This window comes from Choristoneura fumiferana, chromosome 30 (genome assembly GCF_025370935.1).
Source record: "Choristoneura fumiferana chromosome 30, NRCan_CFum_1, whole genome shotgun sequence".
NCBI lineage: Eukaryota > Metazoa > Arthropoda > Insecta > Lepidoptera > Tortricidae > Choristoneura > Choristoneura fumiferana.
Window position 1 is genome coordinate 5,479,852 of NC_133501.1, and position 16,580 is coordinate 5,496,431.

At 37.5% G+C, this 16,580-nt stretch overlaps 1 protein-coding gene across 1 annotated transcript in view; it reads right to left on the reverse strand.

Annotated features, from left to right (window-relative positions):
- The window catches only part of LOC141444901 (uncharacterized), a 31,025-nt gene that overhangs the window by 6,332 nt on the left and 8,113 nt on the right, over positions 1-16,580 (reverse strand). The window contains exons 2-13 of the mRNA XM_074110653.1: positions 14,346-14,390; positions 13,484-13,535; positions 11,464-11,511; positions 9,581-9,625; positions 8,629-8,673; positions 6,532-6,552; positions 5,976-6,023; positions 4,472-4,615; positions 3,289-3,360; positions 2,803-2,850; positions 1,705-1,749; positions 660-728 (exon numbers count right to left, since the gene is read on the reverse strand). Of these exons, the coding sequence (XP_073966754.1) occupies positions 660-728; positions 1,705-1,749; positions 2,803-2,850; positions 3,289-3,360; positions 4,472-4,615; positions 5,976-6,023; positions 6,532-6,552; positions 8,629-8,673; positions 9,581-9,625; positions 11,464-11,511; positions 13,484-13,535; positions 14,346-14,390 (682 nt within the window). The remainder of the gene's footprint in view (positions 1-659; positions 729-1,704; positions 1,750-2,802; positions 2,851-3,288; positions 3,361-4,471; positions 4,616-5,975; positions 6,024-6,531; positions 6,553-8,628; positions 8,674-9,580; positions 9,626-11,463; positions 11,512-13,483; positions 13,536-14,345; positions 14,391-16,580) is intronic.

The window sequence follows — 16,580 nt, forward strand, 5'->3', positions numbered from 1 at the left end:
AGCTTTTGCCTTGACTTCGTCCGCGTGGAATAGTAACTTTGGGAAGTATTTAATTTATTTAGGATACCTATTCTGCCAATGATTGCGCATATAAACTTCTACGGTTTACCGAAAATAACCTATTTTAATACGTTGCTATAAATACAAACTATTTTTTTTGTTCTTCCATCCATCCATCCATCAGATGTTGATTTATTTCTTATTATATGCCTCAGTGCCAAGTGTCATGGTTTTATCTTCGACAGCGACGAACTGCCACCATATAAACTTTCATCCCCTATTTCAACCCTTTAAAGCCTCTTTTTCGCGATAAAAGATAGCCTATGTTCTTTCCCAAGGTCTATTCTATCTCTGTACCAAATGTCATCAAAATCAGTTCAGCGGTTTAGGCGTGAAAGCGTAACAGACAGACAGACAGACAGTTACTTTCGCATTTATAATATATATATATAATATAATATTATATAATATGGTATATAGTATAGTATGGATTACAGTTTTAGAAAAAATCGTTTGTCCATATGAAACAGTTGGGAAATTCATTTAGAAAAATATAATCGGCCAAAACCAGGATCCCGTTAAGCAAGTGCCGCCTTTGGATGCCCGCAACGCTAAACGCATCACGCGCGTTACCTTAGCATACATGGATGATGCGTTACCTGGGCATCCGAAACCCTTCAGGTATTTGTTGCACGAAGGGAGCAATGACGATGTGATCTTCTCTCCAACTAAAAAAATAAAACATTAATAAACGTTAATTCTATGGATACAATTACAATACGGTATTTGACTATTTTGTATATGTTTTATAAATTAAAACTACACAATGCCTGTTATCGAATAGAAAAACAATTTTTAAGCTACAAAGTTATAAAGGTTTGAAATTCAAGATTAGACAGAGAAAGACATACTGGTATGTGACGTCAGACGCCAGTACCGCCATACTTGCTGCGTAGAGAAAAGCGTTGAGAAAGAGACAGGTATATAGATTTTTCTAAAAATCACTATAAATCCAATTTTCAACCGATTTAAATTTTCTCTTCGCTAAACACTATCTGTATATCTATATTTTCATAATAATATTAAGATATGGCAAAATCAGGAGTTGTCAAATACCGTATTATTCGAAATAACAAAAAACTAATTATTTTGCAATAAGTTCTAGGTTTCAATAGTCTGTGGTCGGGTTAGTGGTCTTTGTTTACATTCTTAACCGACTTCAAAAAAGAAGGAGGTTATATGTTGCAAGGTTTGATATCCAATTACATTTTTAAAGTAGGAGTCATCATCACCATCAGCCTATCTTAGTCCACTGCTGAACATAGGCCTCTCCAATTGCACGCCACTGCAATGAGCACGATTCTCGGCCACTCTCAGCCATCTTGCGAAGACCATCGCTCCACCTGTTCCACGCTACGCTTGCCGATTCGCGGTCTCCACTCACGGACTCTTTTACCCCAACGGTTATGTTCTTCGGCTGATATGGCCGGCCCGCTGCCACTTCAGTTTGCTTATCAGGTGCGCTATGTCGATGACTTTAGTTCTCTGTCGGATCTCCTCGTTCCGAATTCGACCTTCGAGCCCAACCAAGAGTGTCCACGTCTCTTTCGTCGTCAGTGGAATTGACGATGTAAAGACTCGACGAAGCTAGTTACGGGTACTCGTTTTAGGGGTAAGATAAATGAATTAGAAAAAAATACTTACGACCCGAAGAACAGCTATTGCCAAGAGCTCCGAGGATGATGGTGACTGAAAAAAAAAATTTTTTTTAAAGATTGGTGACTTATCCATGTCATCATATCACCAGGGGTCCTATTTTACCGAGGTGACTTATCAGTGACATAATGTCGAATGACAATCTATTATTTGTATCAAAACGATAATTATGTTGTGAAAAAAGAACGATCTTACCTAATAGACATTTATTTGTATGGATTTGTAGGTTATTCTTGAAATGAGATTAAACCTGTGTCAGGTTTGTTGCTTTACAAATTAGTCACTTAAGCAGCGACACTAGCGACATCTATGTTTTAGCCCTCATTAAGAAACTTTCAACACTCCATCGGAACTAGCCGGTCACCCGGACAAGAGATGTCGCTATTAAGCAATCAAATTAAGATTAAGAAGCTGAGATATGTGGTGCGTAGGAGAAATTTGTGTCTGTACTCCTGTCCAGTGGTGGTGTAGAGGTAAAGCACGCAGCACGGAATGCCGAGGACCTAGGTTCGATTCCCATCGTTGGTCTCTTTTTCTAGTTTTTCTGTGCATCTATGTTTCAGTTTGTATTTTCGATATGGATTTTACAGGATGACCGTAAAAGTAACAAAATTTGGAGTTGAAATAAAAAATACAAAAATACTCCAAAAAACAATCTGAATTCAAATTAATTTAATAATTTACTTTGCAATGTAAGATATCATTTAAGGAAGTAAAAATACTAAAGAACTACAATTATTAAGTAGGTACCTATTTTGTTTTGACTGGCTTTTATTTAAACCCCTCTATATCTACATTACTCTTTTACTGTGTTGTTTATAATTTATTATTGTACACGTGTCTTTTTATCGATATTAGCCACATCACTATTTAACTTTGTCTAACCCTGGTAGCCCTTTAAGTGTCATTGACTTGTCAAGTTTGTCTCACGAATTATGGTTTCTAGTATATGAAAGTAATATTCGCACGTGTCAGCTCGGTGGAATGGGGCCATACCATAATGTCAAGTTAACATTGAAGATAACCCGCTGTGATTCAAGTTTTCGTGTTGCCACGCCACTAGTGGCGTTAATCAAAGATACTCACTTTGAACGTACAGCGAGCTGAGTTCTTGTTTCGAAATGTGCTTCTTTTCTGTAAAAAAAAATACATTTTTCTTTAAGCAACTTGTTTAAAAAAATCATATTCATTTTCATTTTAGTTTAATCTAAATTATTAACTTTATTTTCTTTTAATATTTCTTTTTAAGGTGTATCCATATTAATATCTACTAGACACAACTACATGACATTAATAACGTCAAAATAGCTCATCCCCGCCGCCCTATGGTTATAATACTTACGAACTAACTAGGTACTTTAAATATCTTGTTTTACAGTAGCAAATTAATGTTTTTATAGGTAGTAACAACGTTATATAACATTAACAAAACATTAATCTTATAATAACATAGTTAATAAAGGATTATCGGACTGTTACAAAACGAATACCTTACATTGACCGTTTATAAAATCCATTTTACCCTTGACTTAACTATCAACCCTCGCCTGCGGCTCGGGTGAATATACTTACGGGAAATCAGTTTGAAGATAGACAAGCAAGAGTCCACGATGGCCTTGTGGGATCCTGTCAGCTTGCTAATGTCTGTAAACAAAATAGAATTTAAGTAAATTACATTTCTCTCATTTAAATCATGATTAAGCATTATAGTACTTTAATAATAATAATAATAAGCCCCTAATAAATCTAACTCCAAGTCCGATCCGAACATCTGTAATCACGTAAGGGACGGACATTGGCAGCTATTTATATAGCTTATAACTAACCAATGAATAAGTTCATTTGGCGCACATGTCTGGTAATACTGACATGGAAAGAAAAACACGAGTATACTTAGACCTTAGAGCAACACGGGCTTCCTACCGGAAGGGAATAGCCTTAGCGATAGATTACTATTAAAATTGTTCTGGCGTTTGTTGCGGGGGGAAATGAGCACACAAGTGCAGTTCCACACACTTACATGCAAAAACAAAACTGCCAACTGACTGTAATGACGACGTAAACACATAGATAATCCAATAATACACTAATAATTCGTGTACAGATGACTCAAAACTCACACATTGACAAGTTGTTCATTGGCGAGAAGTCGGACTTATCGCTTGACCGATCCGAAATTTGTACGGGAGAGCGGACTCGATGTTGGTAAACGAATCCGACAATAATTTATGATAAAATGTCCGACTTTGTTGTTTAAATGTAATTAAATAGCAATAATATGATAGCAATTTACTTCTATGTGAAATGTAACACCATATTTTTGCAAGTTTGCATGTCCCAGATCTCTTTTTACAGCAGAAAACTGAACAATTTGGCATTTTAAACACTGCAGCGTTCACTCGCGCGACTCGATTCGGTCTAGTTTGAAATCCGAGCGCGCCTTGTTTTATAAAATTCGTATGCCCAGTTGGGCTTGTACTTTGACAGAGGGGAACGCGGCGAATGGCTACTCCAGATTACATTAGTTATCATCAGATTACCTTGGTCTTTCTTAGACGAAGACTTTACTTTATGCACAGAGTATAAAAGTCATTTTATGTCGCGCATAAACACGAACTTTACAAGCATGAGAAGCGAAAATAATTTTTGGGGTGTCTGAGCTTATATACAAATGTGACAATCCATAGCAAAAGGGTCCTTATGGTGTATCCGTAATCGGTTGTCATTAATATAGAATTGTACTGGATTGGCTTACCCCCAACTTTCGCTGTGATGAGCCTCCTGGCTTCGTCTTCGCAGCTGCCCAGCCTCCAGTGGCTGATCAGGTCAGCGGCGCTGCTAGCTGATCCAGAAATGCCGAACTGCTTGTTGAAGCTCGACGAGCAGACAATTTGGCTTCCTGTTAATAACCTAGCGAGTTAATACAATGGGAAGTTCGCCATCAGGGATATAACGAAATTCGATAACTTAACCTAACCCACAAAAAGTAGGAAAAACTCCGACATTGTCACTTCAAAGTCTAATATCTCAAAAACGGCTAAACCGATTTTGATAAAACATATCTTAGTACCATCGCTAGAAAATCTGCTTTGCAGACAGACAGACACACATAGCGGTCAAACTCCTCTTTTTGCGTCGGGGGTTAAAAATCGAAGTTCGTATTAGTGCCGTCCCTGTCACTCTCGTATTAAATAATATAAGCGACAGCGGAACGTTAAGATAAGAAGTTCGCATTTAGCACTAGGCCTGGCAACCCTCTGTGGTGTCGTTCATGGGATAATGTAAAGTACTCTGTGTCAGGGAAGGCTTGACGATGTGGCTCACGCCATTTACAATACTTTCGAGAACAATACTTTCTTTATCAACCTCCGACTTGAAAAGTGGGGTGTTCTAAATTTGAAGTGCTTCTCTGTTAGCGAATGCGTACCTAGAGTCGCATAATTTTTTAATGTCATAATGTTTTTTGACATAATTTTTGTTAGTCATAATATTTTACCCACCAAAACTGGTTTGTTTTATAACAATTCTGAACTATTTATGGATTCAGAAAAAACGAAGTTATGTCAAACGTAGTACCTACAGGGTCTCTTTTGATGTTGTTGGGTCACATCATGCAAGTTCATTTTGATCCACTTCAAATGGTCGAATTGACTTGGAATTTGGTATACACATAATGTAAGTTTGATGACAATGCAAGTACAGTCAGCAATAAAATTTGCATCAAAAATGTTTTTTTACAGAAACTTTTTATTTGAATTAACTACTTATATAAACTTATATTATGGCAACTCACCAGTAGAAGCGATGCTGATTTACAAACATTTACTTCCAGACACTAGGTCTCGGTACAAGAGAGAGTGTAACCTGTATCTGAGGCTTCCCATGAGGCTGACATAGCCTCATTAGGTGTACTAAAGCCACATTAAAATATCCCATCCCAGCCTATATACGTCCCACTACTGGGTACAGGCCTCTTCTCAGTACAAGAGGGCTTGGGCCATAGTTCCCACGCGGGCCCAGTGCGGATTGGGAACTTCACACGCACCATTGAATTGCTTAGCAGGTTGTGCAGGTCCTCACGATGTTTTCCTTCACGGCTAAGCTCGTGTAAATTTCAAATGTAATTGCACATGAATTCGAAAAACTCAGAGGTGCGAGCCGGGGTTTGAACCCACGACCCTCTGCTTGAGAGGCGACAGGTCAAACCACTAGGCCACCACGGCTTCATCATTAAAATATAAGATTTAAAAAAAACTCACCAGTAGCTCCATCGAAGCACACTGCTCCTCTTAAGATGCATCCTACAGCTGCAAATAAGAACGAATGTTAACAAATAAATGAAAAAACTATAGAGCGATTTTAGCAGGCGCTGCACTTTAGATTTTAGATTAGAGCAATGACAAAATAGATGAAAATATTATTATAAATTGGCATTTGCACAAAAATGAGCCCTTTTTTTAAATTTTAGAAAAAATATAGTTTATCCTACTCAGCATTAAGAGCACAATCGATTCCGATCATCAAAAAAATGTCCCAAACAAAGATGACAGTTTCGTGACGTTTTTTTCATACACTCGGTACGGGCGTCACAAAATTTACTCCTAAAGTTTGAGATTGGTTTTTGGAGTCTTATGTATTTTTTATTTCAACTCCTAATTTTGTTACTTTTTACGGTCCAATAAAATAAAATCTAAAATTTGCAAGGAATAATTCATGCATTTTGAAAGAAATGTTGCACTTATTTTTGAAAACGCCCGAATACATAGCCATACATATTTATACAATATTTTAATATTTATTTGAAATATAACTTACATCGTCCGAAGAGATCTCCCACTGTAAAAACAAATATAATTAAGTTATAGATATGGTTAAACTTAGCTGTGGCACAGAATAACTAACAGTACTACCGCTGTGGTGGCCTCTGTTATGGTTGGCCTATGGGCTCTTAAGCAGAGGATCGTGGGTTCAAATCCTCCTCCTACGTTTTACGGAATTCATGTGCAAAACTGCATTTGAGATTTAGCACGAGCGATACTGCAAAGGAAAACATCGTGTGGAAACCTGCAGAAGCCTACGAAACACCTTTTTTTTAAATAAAAAAAACCGGCAAAGAGCGTGTAGGACACGCCCGAAATAGGGTCCCGTAGCCATTATGAAAATGTAATATTTTTCTGAGGATTTCGTATTTTGTACGGAATATTCCAAGTTTAGGTATATTTAATACCTAAACTACTACTACTATTTACTACTATTTACCCTTAAAATACTAATAATTCTCAAGAAAACCTCCATTATAGTTTTCCTTGTAAGTTTGATATACTTACAACCATTCTGAATTTTTTAATTTTTTTCCTCCCACCGGTGTAGATTTTAGAGGGGGGGACGCTCGATTTTAATGAAAATTTGCACTTTAAAGTTCAATATTTTGCAAAAAACCACTGAATCGAAAAATCGTTTTAGCAACCCCCTAATGATTTTAAAAGATCTATCAAAAATCACCCCCACTTTACGTCTATTGGCGGCATAGTTTACATTATATATCGTGAAAAATTACACCTTTCTAGTATTGATAGTTCCTGTCCCCGCGCAAAGCCGCGGACGGACAGACAGACAGACCGACAGGCATGGCGAAACTATAAGGGTTCCGTTTTTGCCATTTTGGCTCAGGAACCCTAAAAAAAAACAAAAATATGAAAAGCTAAGTCGGTCAATTATCCATGTGTTGACGGCGGATGCTGAAACTAGATGTTTTTTTATATACCTAAGAGGGGAAACAAGAATGCGGGCCACCTGATGGGAAGAAATTACCGCCACCCATAGACACCCGTTAGACGAGGGGTATCACAGTTGCGTTGCCGACTCTTTGAAAGACTGATAGGCTCGTTTTCAGGGTTCCGTAGTCAAATAGGAGCCCTTATAGTTTCGCCGTCTCTCTGTCTGTCCGCGGCTAAGCTCAGAGGCCGTTAGTACTAGAAAGCTGTAATTTGGCATGAATATACATATCAGTCACGCCGACAGTGGTAAAATAAAAATAAAAGAAAAAATATTTTTAGGGTACCTCCCATAGACGTAGTGTGGGTGATTTTTTTTTCTCGACTAACCCTGTAGTGTGGGGTATCGTATAATAGGTATTTTACAACCATATCGGCTAAGATTTCTTGAGAATAATAGTCCAAGAGTAAAAGCAGCCTTATGGAGGTATAAAATATACCTAAAATACCTACATACCCTAAATTAAACCCCTACCCTAAACTTCCCTACCCTAAACTTGGAAGATTCCGTATACAAAACGAAATCCTTAAAAAACGATTACTTATTAAACGATAACACTTTTTTCTCTGAATCCAATAATTGTTCATAATTGTTATAAAACAAACTTAACCTAACCTATAGTTTTCTATAGGATGACCATTTAAAAACTTTAGAAAACTGTAAGGTTTCCGTGGGAAAAAAATTATGACAAACGATGATTCGGACAAAGCCGTGGTGGCCTAGTGGTTTGACCTATCGCCTCTCAAGCAGAGGGTCGTGGGTTCGAACCCCGGCTCGCACCTTTTTTCGAAATTCGTGTGCGGAATTACATTTGAAAATTACCACGAGCTTTGCGGTGAAGGAAAACATCGTGAGGAAACCTGCACTAACCTGCGAAACGATTCAATGGTGCGTGCGAAGTTCCCGATCCGCACTGGGCCCGCGTGGGAACTATGGCCCAAGCCCTCTTGTTCTGAGAGGAGGCCTGTGCCCAGCAGTGGGACGTATATAGGCTGGGATGATGATGATGATGATGATGATTCGGACAAAAATTACGGTATGACTAGCGAAGAGTATGCCAACTTTGGCGCTCCGGGATGGCAACCTATCAAACGGGGAGGTAGGGTATTATTTACAATAGGTATATTAAAAACTTACACCCTGGAATCCATCCGTCGATGATGCCGCGGCAACCAACGCTGGCTAGAAAGAGACAAAAAATAGTATTATTAAAAGCCAGGTAGGCGGCTACAGTCCGTGTCTGGTTTTAGAAAAAATAGGTAGATAAATATATATCATGGGACAATTAACATTAATTGACCTAGTCCCAAACTGAGCAAAGCTTGTACTATGGATACTAGGCAACTGACAAACATACTTATGTAAAATTGGGTGCCCAAAATGAGAGATCGGTTGGTGTTTTTAGGATTTTTATTTCGAAGCCGATTACAGTGGAACAGATACAAACAAATTTAAACAACCTCATTTATATTGTTGCGCGATACTAGCGCCACCACATTTTGTGTTTTATTTAGGAACTAATGAGATGCATTGTTGTCAAGGGGCATCGATCATTTTTATTAATTAGCAAGCTATCTAATAGATGGCGCTATATCGAACAACTTATGTGGATAAATACATACTTAAATGCAAATAAAACATCCAAGACCCGAGAACAAACATTCGTATTATTCATAAAAATATCTGCCCCGACCGGGAATCGAACCCGGGACCTCAAGCTTCATAGTCAGGTTCTCTAACTGCTTTCTATCCGGTAGTCATATAAAAACGAAAAGAACTAACCTGATATCTTAACTACACTATACATTTTTACTCTGTAATTTTAGTTCAGTTTATATTTAGTTTTACTTTTGTAATTTTATTTTATTTTATAATATTACTTTGTCAAGTAAATATTTGTTTTAGTTGTTAATTATTTGTTAAAGACTAAACTGAAACCCTGTACAATACCCTGTCTAAAAGAACTGCCTGCGGCAGGTTCCCATAACGCTTTGGACGGTACAGCAAGTGCGATCCGCTGGAATAAGCCAGCGTCAGCTGTTGGGTCCCCAGAAGCTGTTTATTTAAAAACTTGCAGTTGTTTATTTACCTTTAACACCAAAGTTGATGACGTCATCGAAATTAGAAGGTGGGCCTGTGGGAAGAAGAATAATATATTATAGGATAGGGGTATCATAGGGGATGATTGTAACAAGGCTGATGAAGCCTTGTCGATTGTTAACCTCTTCCTCATTTCATGTTTAGGTTCGTTTTAAAAATTAAATCCAAATTTCGATTTTCGAATATCCACTGTACTTTCAAATTCAGCACTTTGTTTTTATATCAAAATTCATTGTACGATCAGCAGCCGTACTATAAGGACGTGCTAAATATTTTTATTAACTGTTTTGGCATCAATACCTATTCGACCATAATATCATAACAGTTTTATAGTGCAGTTAATTAAAGAAAGAAAGAAAGAAAGAAGACATTTATTCACTTACACAGAAGACACACATATACAGCAAAATTAACACAAATAAAATAAAAAATTACAGAAAAACCACTGATGTATTAAACTGAGAAAAACACATGAAAACATTAAATACAATATACACAATTTTGTGTGTCCCCGCGAAAGTGAAACGGTCGCTGACTCAGCATTATGCTGAAGGGGTAAACGCCTGCAGCGCTGATTTTCTGCCAGAACCGTCTGTGACTCTAATTAGTGTTTTATAACCAGTTTCATCACACATTTGTGTCCTGTTCTCCTTACTTAACCCTCTAAGGGATCTTGAAGGCACAAATGCAAGTCCTACAATATTTGTAACCGTTTTAGCTTATTTACAACGTCCCAAATTGATTAGTTTTTATATTTAGTTCTTTTTTGTATGCATTGTAACAGGTGCCTTCTATCTTACATTAAATAAACCTCTTGAACATCTCCTGGTCTTTACCTCTTCATCATCATCTGTCGCTCACATCGTGACAGAGTTGTACATCTTATTATCTTGTTATTTCTTTATTTCTCTATCCGTTCATTTCGCAACTCACGTTTGGCAAACTGTTTCATTTCGCAAACTCTAAAACTGTAAGTATTTTAGGATTTATTTCAGGGCCATCGTGCCCCTCATGAACCCTTTAAGATACATTCTACTAAATACGTATTTTTAAGTCTGCGTTTCAAGCAAAGATGTGCGAGGATGTGTCGCGAGAAATGTGTATATCATGAACCAATACAAACTCTTCATTTGCCTAGCCTCGGTCCACTATTTGCATAGGTAAATGAAACTCATATTTTCCATTTTCTCTACGGCATTCTTTTTAACCCTGCAACTCCTTGCTGCCTCAAAGAGCGATTTAGAAATGTTACTTCTGTTCGTTGCTCTCAGTACTTTCTCCTTACTGTCCTTCTTTCAAACTCTAAATTCTATGTTTATTCTTACACTGTCCAGGCCACTCGGTTGTGGAACTCCCTACCGATAGACTTGAGGCGCGCAAAGTCATTGCCTATCTTTAAGTATATGCTTAGAGAGCACTATCTGTCATCTTGCGTATGAATGTTATAATAAGCTTGTTTATATGTTGCTAAGGTATCTATTTACCTATCTATCTGTTTACATTTGTTGTGTATGTGTATTGTATGTGTTAGTTTTATGTATTCTTGATACTGCTCTAATCTACTGTAAATTGCACCACCTGCTAAAATTTATTCCTTACTTTTGTCCATTTGTAAAGCTTGCCTGGAAGAGATCGTTCTGAAGCGATAAGGCCGCATATTGCTTACCTTAGAAAATCTCTATATACCTGTGTTTTCTATATTGCTTACTGTATTGGTGTGCAATAAAGAGTTATTGTATTGTATTGTGTGAAGCGTTTCTATTGGTTCATGAAAAACGCATTCCTCGCTACACACCTTGTACACTCTGCCATATTCTGTGCTTACAAGCAAGTGTGATGTAAGAGTATTAAAATCATAGTTATTTCACTTACTCAGATTGCAAAGTTGGCTTATCACATTCTGGTCAACTCGAGGATGATCTGAAAATATAAATGATTCGTTTATAAACATTTATATAGGTAATGTCATTGCCTGCCTGTAACAGATGACCTCAGTTCAAAAACACTCAGCTCAGTTCACGAACTATACAGTCTGAGAGGTCCGAATGTAATGTTTGCTAGAACGATCGTTTGTCATAACTCTTTTTTTTCTGAATCCAATAATATTTTAGAAGTGTTATAAAACAAACCTAACCTAACCTTTATTTTTCTATAGGATGACCATTTAATAAATTCAGAAAAAAATTATGTTTCAGTGGGAAAATAACTACACGCACTACACTAAATAACTACATTAGACATTGATAATAAAAATGACGATAAATATGCGGGTAGTTGTGCGCCGGTGTTAGTTTCGTCGGACAGTCGTGCGAGCAGAGCGGTGGCGCGTAGTGTGCGTGTTGCGGCAGCCGCCGAGTCGCGTGCCCCTGAGAGGAAGGGCTACGAAATAGCCCGAAACATGTCGAGCTAAACTCGGTTTAAGACGTGAGTTATCCGTTATAATATTTAATATGGGAAAATAATTATGACAAAAGATGATTCGCACAAAAAATACGGTATGACTAGCGAAGAGTATACGCTATTTGGCGCTCCCTATGTTTAATTTATTTTGTTTTTAAGTTATTTTTGTTAGCTCTACAAGAAACCAAAGAGGCTTGAATTCAGTACACTTTAAATAATTTATTGAATCAGGCGTTACTTTGCGGATGTCCATATCAATGAACTAAAACAATTACTTTGCTCACCCGCCACCTTAATAATAGTTACGTTTATGCAAGAAATATGTGTTTATGCAGTTCCTCCACCTACACACTGTAAGAACACATACCCATCATAAAACACTGACACGCGTTTCGAACTCAACCAGAGCTCATCGTCAGAGTAGGTAACATAACCGTTTACCATGCTATTTTTACCAGACCACTGGTTGGCTTGACTTGAAATTTGGCATACTTATGTAAATCAGGTGACAATACAATAATCTGGTATTGACATCCTGGTGGTCCAACTAGGATCGTTTCTGCAGGACGGAAGTCCTCAACAGTTAATAGCATCGACTTGAAATTTAGTACCTACGGAAATGTGGTTTAGATGACAATGCAAGTACAATAAACGACAAGTTCTGTCAGCAGAAAAGTTTGTATTAAAAACGTGTCTTTTTTAACAGAAACTTATTTAATTTTTTGAATAAGGCGTTACATTGCGGAGGTCCATATCAATGAACTAAAAGAACTTCTTAATATTTTTTTTTCTTTCTTTATTTATTTAGTTTTTTCTTATTATACTTTTTTTTCTTTTACAATTTTTGAGTTCGAAACACGTCAATATGGTGGTGATAGATGAGTTTGTGTGATTTGTGTGTGTTTTACAGTGTGGAGGTGGACTGCATGAACACGCATATCTTGCATAAACTTAGCTATCATAAGGTCGCAGGTGAGCAAAGAAATTCTTTTAGTTCATTTTAGAAACTTATTTATTACAAGCATTTATTTGACTAGCCTTGTATTGTTGATTTTTTTAACAAGAAGTAGGTACAGTCGGCAAAAAAAGTTTGTATTAAACATGAAATCTTCAACAGAAACTCTTTGAACTGAGCTCATCCATTTACGACCACAGTACCAGTCCTGGGTTAACCACAAATTAGGAAATAAAAAAAAGACTAGAGCATTGTATTATAGTGTGCATTATTTCTGACTTTTGAACTCACTCGGATCATAGTTGCTCCCTATCTGATTGCTACTCGCATCCACTCAAAGGTTGACTGGCAGAGATCCCTTAAAGGGTAAGATCGTCATTGTTCGCGAATCTCAAATATTGGCAATTGTTTTTGTTTTCCTTTTGTACAATAAAGAGTTTAAATACATACATACTCGTACGTACGTACAAGTTAAGAATGGTAAAGTAGGAAATGCATTTTTTTTTCAGACAAACTGGGATTCCTTGTCTCATATACCTTTGAAGCCAGAGAACAGGTCGCTGATGCCTCCAAGGAAACCCTGGGCGCCCTGGAAAGGAAGAGGATATTACAATCACCATCATCATCTCGGTCTATATGTGTACGTCCCACTGCTGGGCACAGGCCTCCTCTCAGAATGAGAGGGCTTGTACCGTAGTTCCCACGCGGGCCCAGTGCGGATTGGGAACTTCACACACACCACTGAATTGCTTCGTCGGTGTGCAGGTTTCCTCACGAGGTTTCTTGCGAAATAATAGTTCTTCTCCGACTGCGCCATGTAATATTCTTTGAATAATAGTCAGTTGAAGTTGTTTGTGTTTTATTTTAATCAATCCCTTACAATGGAGATCTATCTTAATTAATTGTTTGCCACATGGCCTACACCTTGCTCAGATGTCAAGTGACGTTGTCATTGACAGCTTTATGACAGTTCTATTTCAGTAAGGTTTTGCTTCACCGTACCTAAAGCTAGTGGTAAATTTCGAATGTAATTTCGCACATAAATTCCAAAAATTCAGTGGTCGCTCGGGTTCGAATCCACGTTCTGCTTGAGGGGCAATAGTTCAAACCACTAGGTCACCGTCGGCTTCTCTAGCATCTGCCTCATCCAGTCTCTCGACGTCGCTAAACTAGGGAACGCGAATGCGAAAGTGAGGACGGTGTGTCGTGTACCCTCGTCTTCCCTAGCCTCGCTTCGCTTTGGTTCAAAGGAGAGAGGAAAGTAGATATAGCGGGCAACTGTGTAGAGTGTGGACGGCTAGCACTTCTGCAGTCTCCATTCGCCAAGACTGCCGAGAGCCTCTAGGAGGCGCCTCGCGAGTGTCTGGATGGGGCATAAATGAGGTTTATTGATACTTACTGAACCAGACCCGAAGAAAGTCGGGCTAGCTGTGGCTGAGGCGACCTGCAACAGAAAGTCAATTGTCAAACAAGTGTACCTAATATAGGCGATGATACTGCAATGCAGCGTAACCAACAAGGCTAATGCAGCGTAACCAACAATGTCTAATGCAGCGTAACCAACAATGGCTAATGCAGCGTAACCAACTATGGCTAATGCAGCGTAACCAACAATGGCTAATGCAGCGTAACCAACAATGTCTAATGCAGCGTAACCAACAAAGGCTAATGCAGCGTAACCAACAATGTCTAATGCAGCGTAACCAACAATGGCGAATGCAGCGTAACCAACTATGGCTAATGCAGCGTAACCAACAATGGCTAATGCAGCGTAACCAACTATGGCTAATGCCACGTAATCTACAAAAATAGCAAAGAGATTTCGCGACTGGTATTCCTATACATAATAATATAAACACCAAAATACCACGCTACGGATACGCATACGCTACGATACGGATTAGCCCAAAACATGTCGAACTAAACTCGATTTAAGACATGAGTTATCCGAGTCAATATTATCATTTAAACAGCAAAATATTTTTCACCTCAGCACCTCAAACAGGCATGTTTTGCTATGAGAAATCAGTGAGCAAAATCGCATTTTGCTCACTCCGTGAGACAAAGTAACTTTTTAATTATTTTTTTTAATTCTGAGTACAGTGTTGGGTCTACTCACTGAATTTCAAATATTTGAACTTTACTTTGATCTGTCATTTCACTACAACACGAAAAAAGCGAGAGATAGTATCAAATGTGTTGATTGCAATAATAAAGTATGCAACCTCGTTGCACGAAAGCCGCTTCTCTTGTTTTTTTTTTTATAAAATAATTCCGTATACGGACTCTACAGTTGGAATAAATATTTGTTAAATTGAATAAATTTTTAACAAGTCTATTTATTAAGATTGGTTTTTTGGAATATTTTTTTTTGTATTTTTTATTTCAATTCCAAATTTTTACTTTTACGGTCATCCCGTAAAACCTAAATTGAAAATACAAACTGAAATATAGATGCACAGAAAAACCAGAAAAATAAGACCAACACTGGGAATCGAACCCAGGTCCTCGGTATTCCGTACCGCGTGCTATACCGCTACACACCACTGTTGGTCAACGGAACAGACACGAATTTCCCCTATGCACCACATATCTCAGCTTGTTTGTTTCTTATTTAGCCATATGGGCAAAGTTTTTACTGAATAAGTACTAGCGAACCCGGCAGTGGTTCTCTCCTGTCTGTTATCTAAATTCAAGTTATTTGAAAATATTACAAGACAAAAGCAGCTCTAGTAAAGCAACGAGTAGAATCGAACCTTGCATTTAGTTTTAAAGTTCCATGGTCAAGAGGCATCTTTATTTATTTATTTAATCATACTCAAACATCTGTCTGTGTGTGTGGTTGTCTAACATCTTGGTAGCATGGTGTACGGGTGTGGTGCTCTGAAGATGAGCTCTGGTTGAGTTCGAAACGCGGCAGTGTAGTATGTTGTGGTGATAGATGGGCTTGTGTGATTTGTGTGTGTTCTTACAGTGTGGAGGTGGAGGAACTGCATGAACACGCATATCTTGCATAAACTTAGCTATCACAAGGTCGCGGGTGAGTAAAGAAATTCTTTTAGATCTTTGACTTTGTACTAAAATTTAATAAAATTAAATTAGGTATTACTATATCATTAAGAAAGCCTTAACGAGTAATGACATTTGTCAAATAATACATTTTCTAATGTCTTTTTGAATAATGTGTTTCAGGATTAAAATTTTATTGTATTAGGGATTTTATTACTAATCTAGTATTTTATTACTAATCTTGTATTTTATTACTTATGTAGTATTTTATTACTAATCTAGTATTTTATTACTAATCTAGGATTTTATTACCAATCTAGTATTTTATTACCAATCTAGTATTTAATTACTAATCTAGTATTTTGCACCAAACATACACGTGTCGAGTTTTGACTAAGTGCAAAACTGAACAAACGAAGCAAATAAGCCATTGCCAATGCTAACACAGCTGTTGTTTGTTTATCTATACAGCTAATAGTTTAAAAATAATTACCTAATATAATGCGCGGAAATTTCCAGCGCATATTTTTTCCAAAAGTATGTTTGAGTTATAGCGGCTGAATAAATACCTACACAGCTTTGGCTTGTACGAAACTGCCAAAATAGCTACTGCTTTATGCAAATA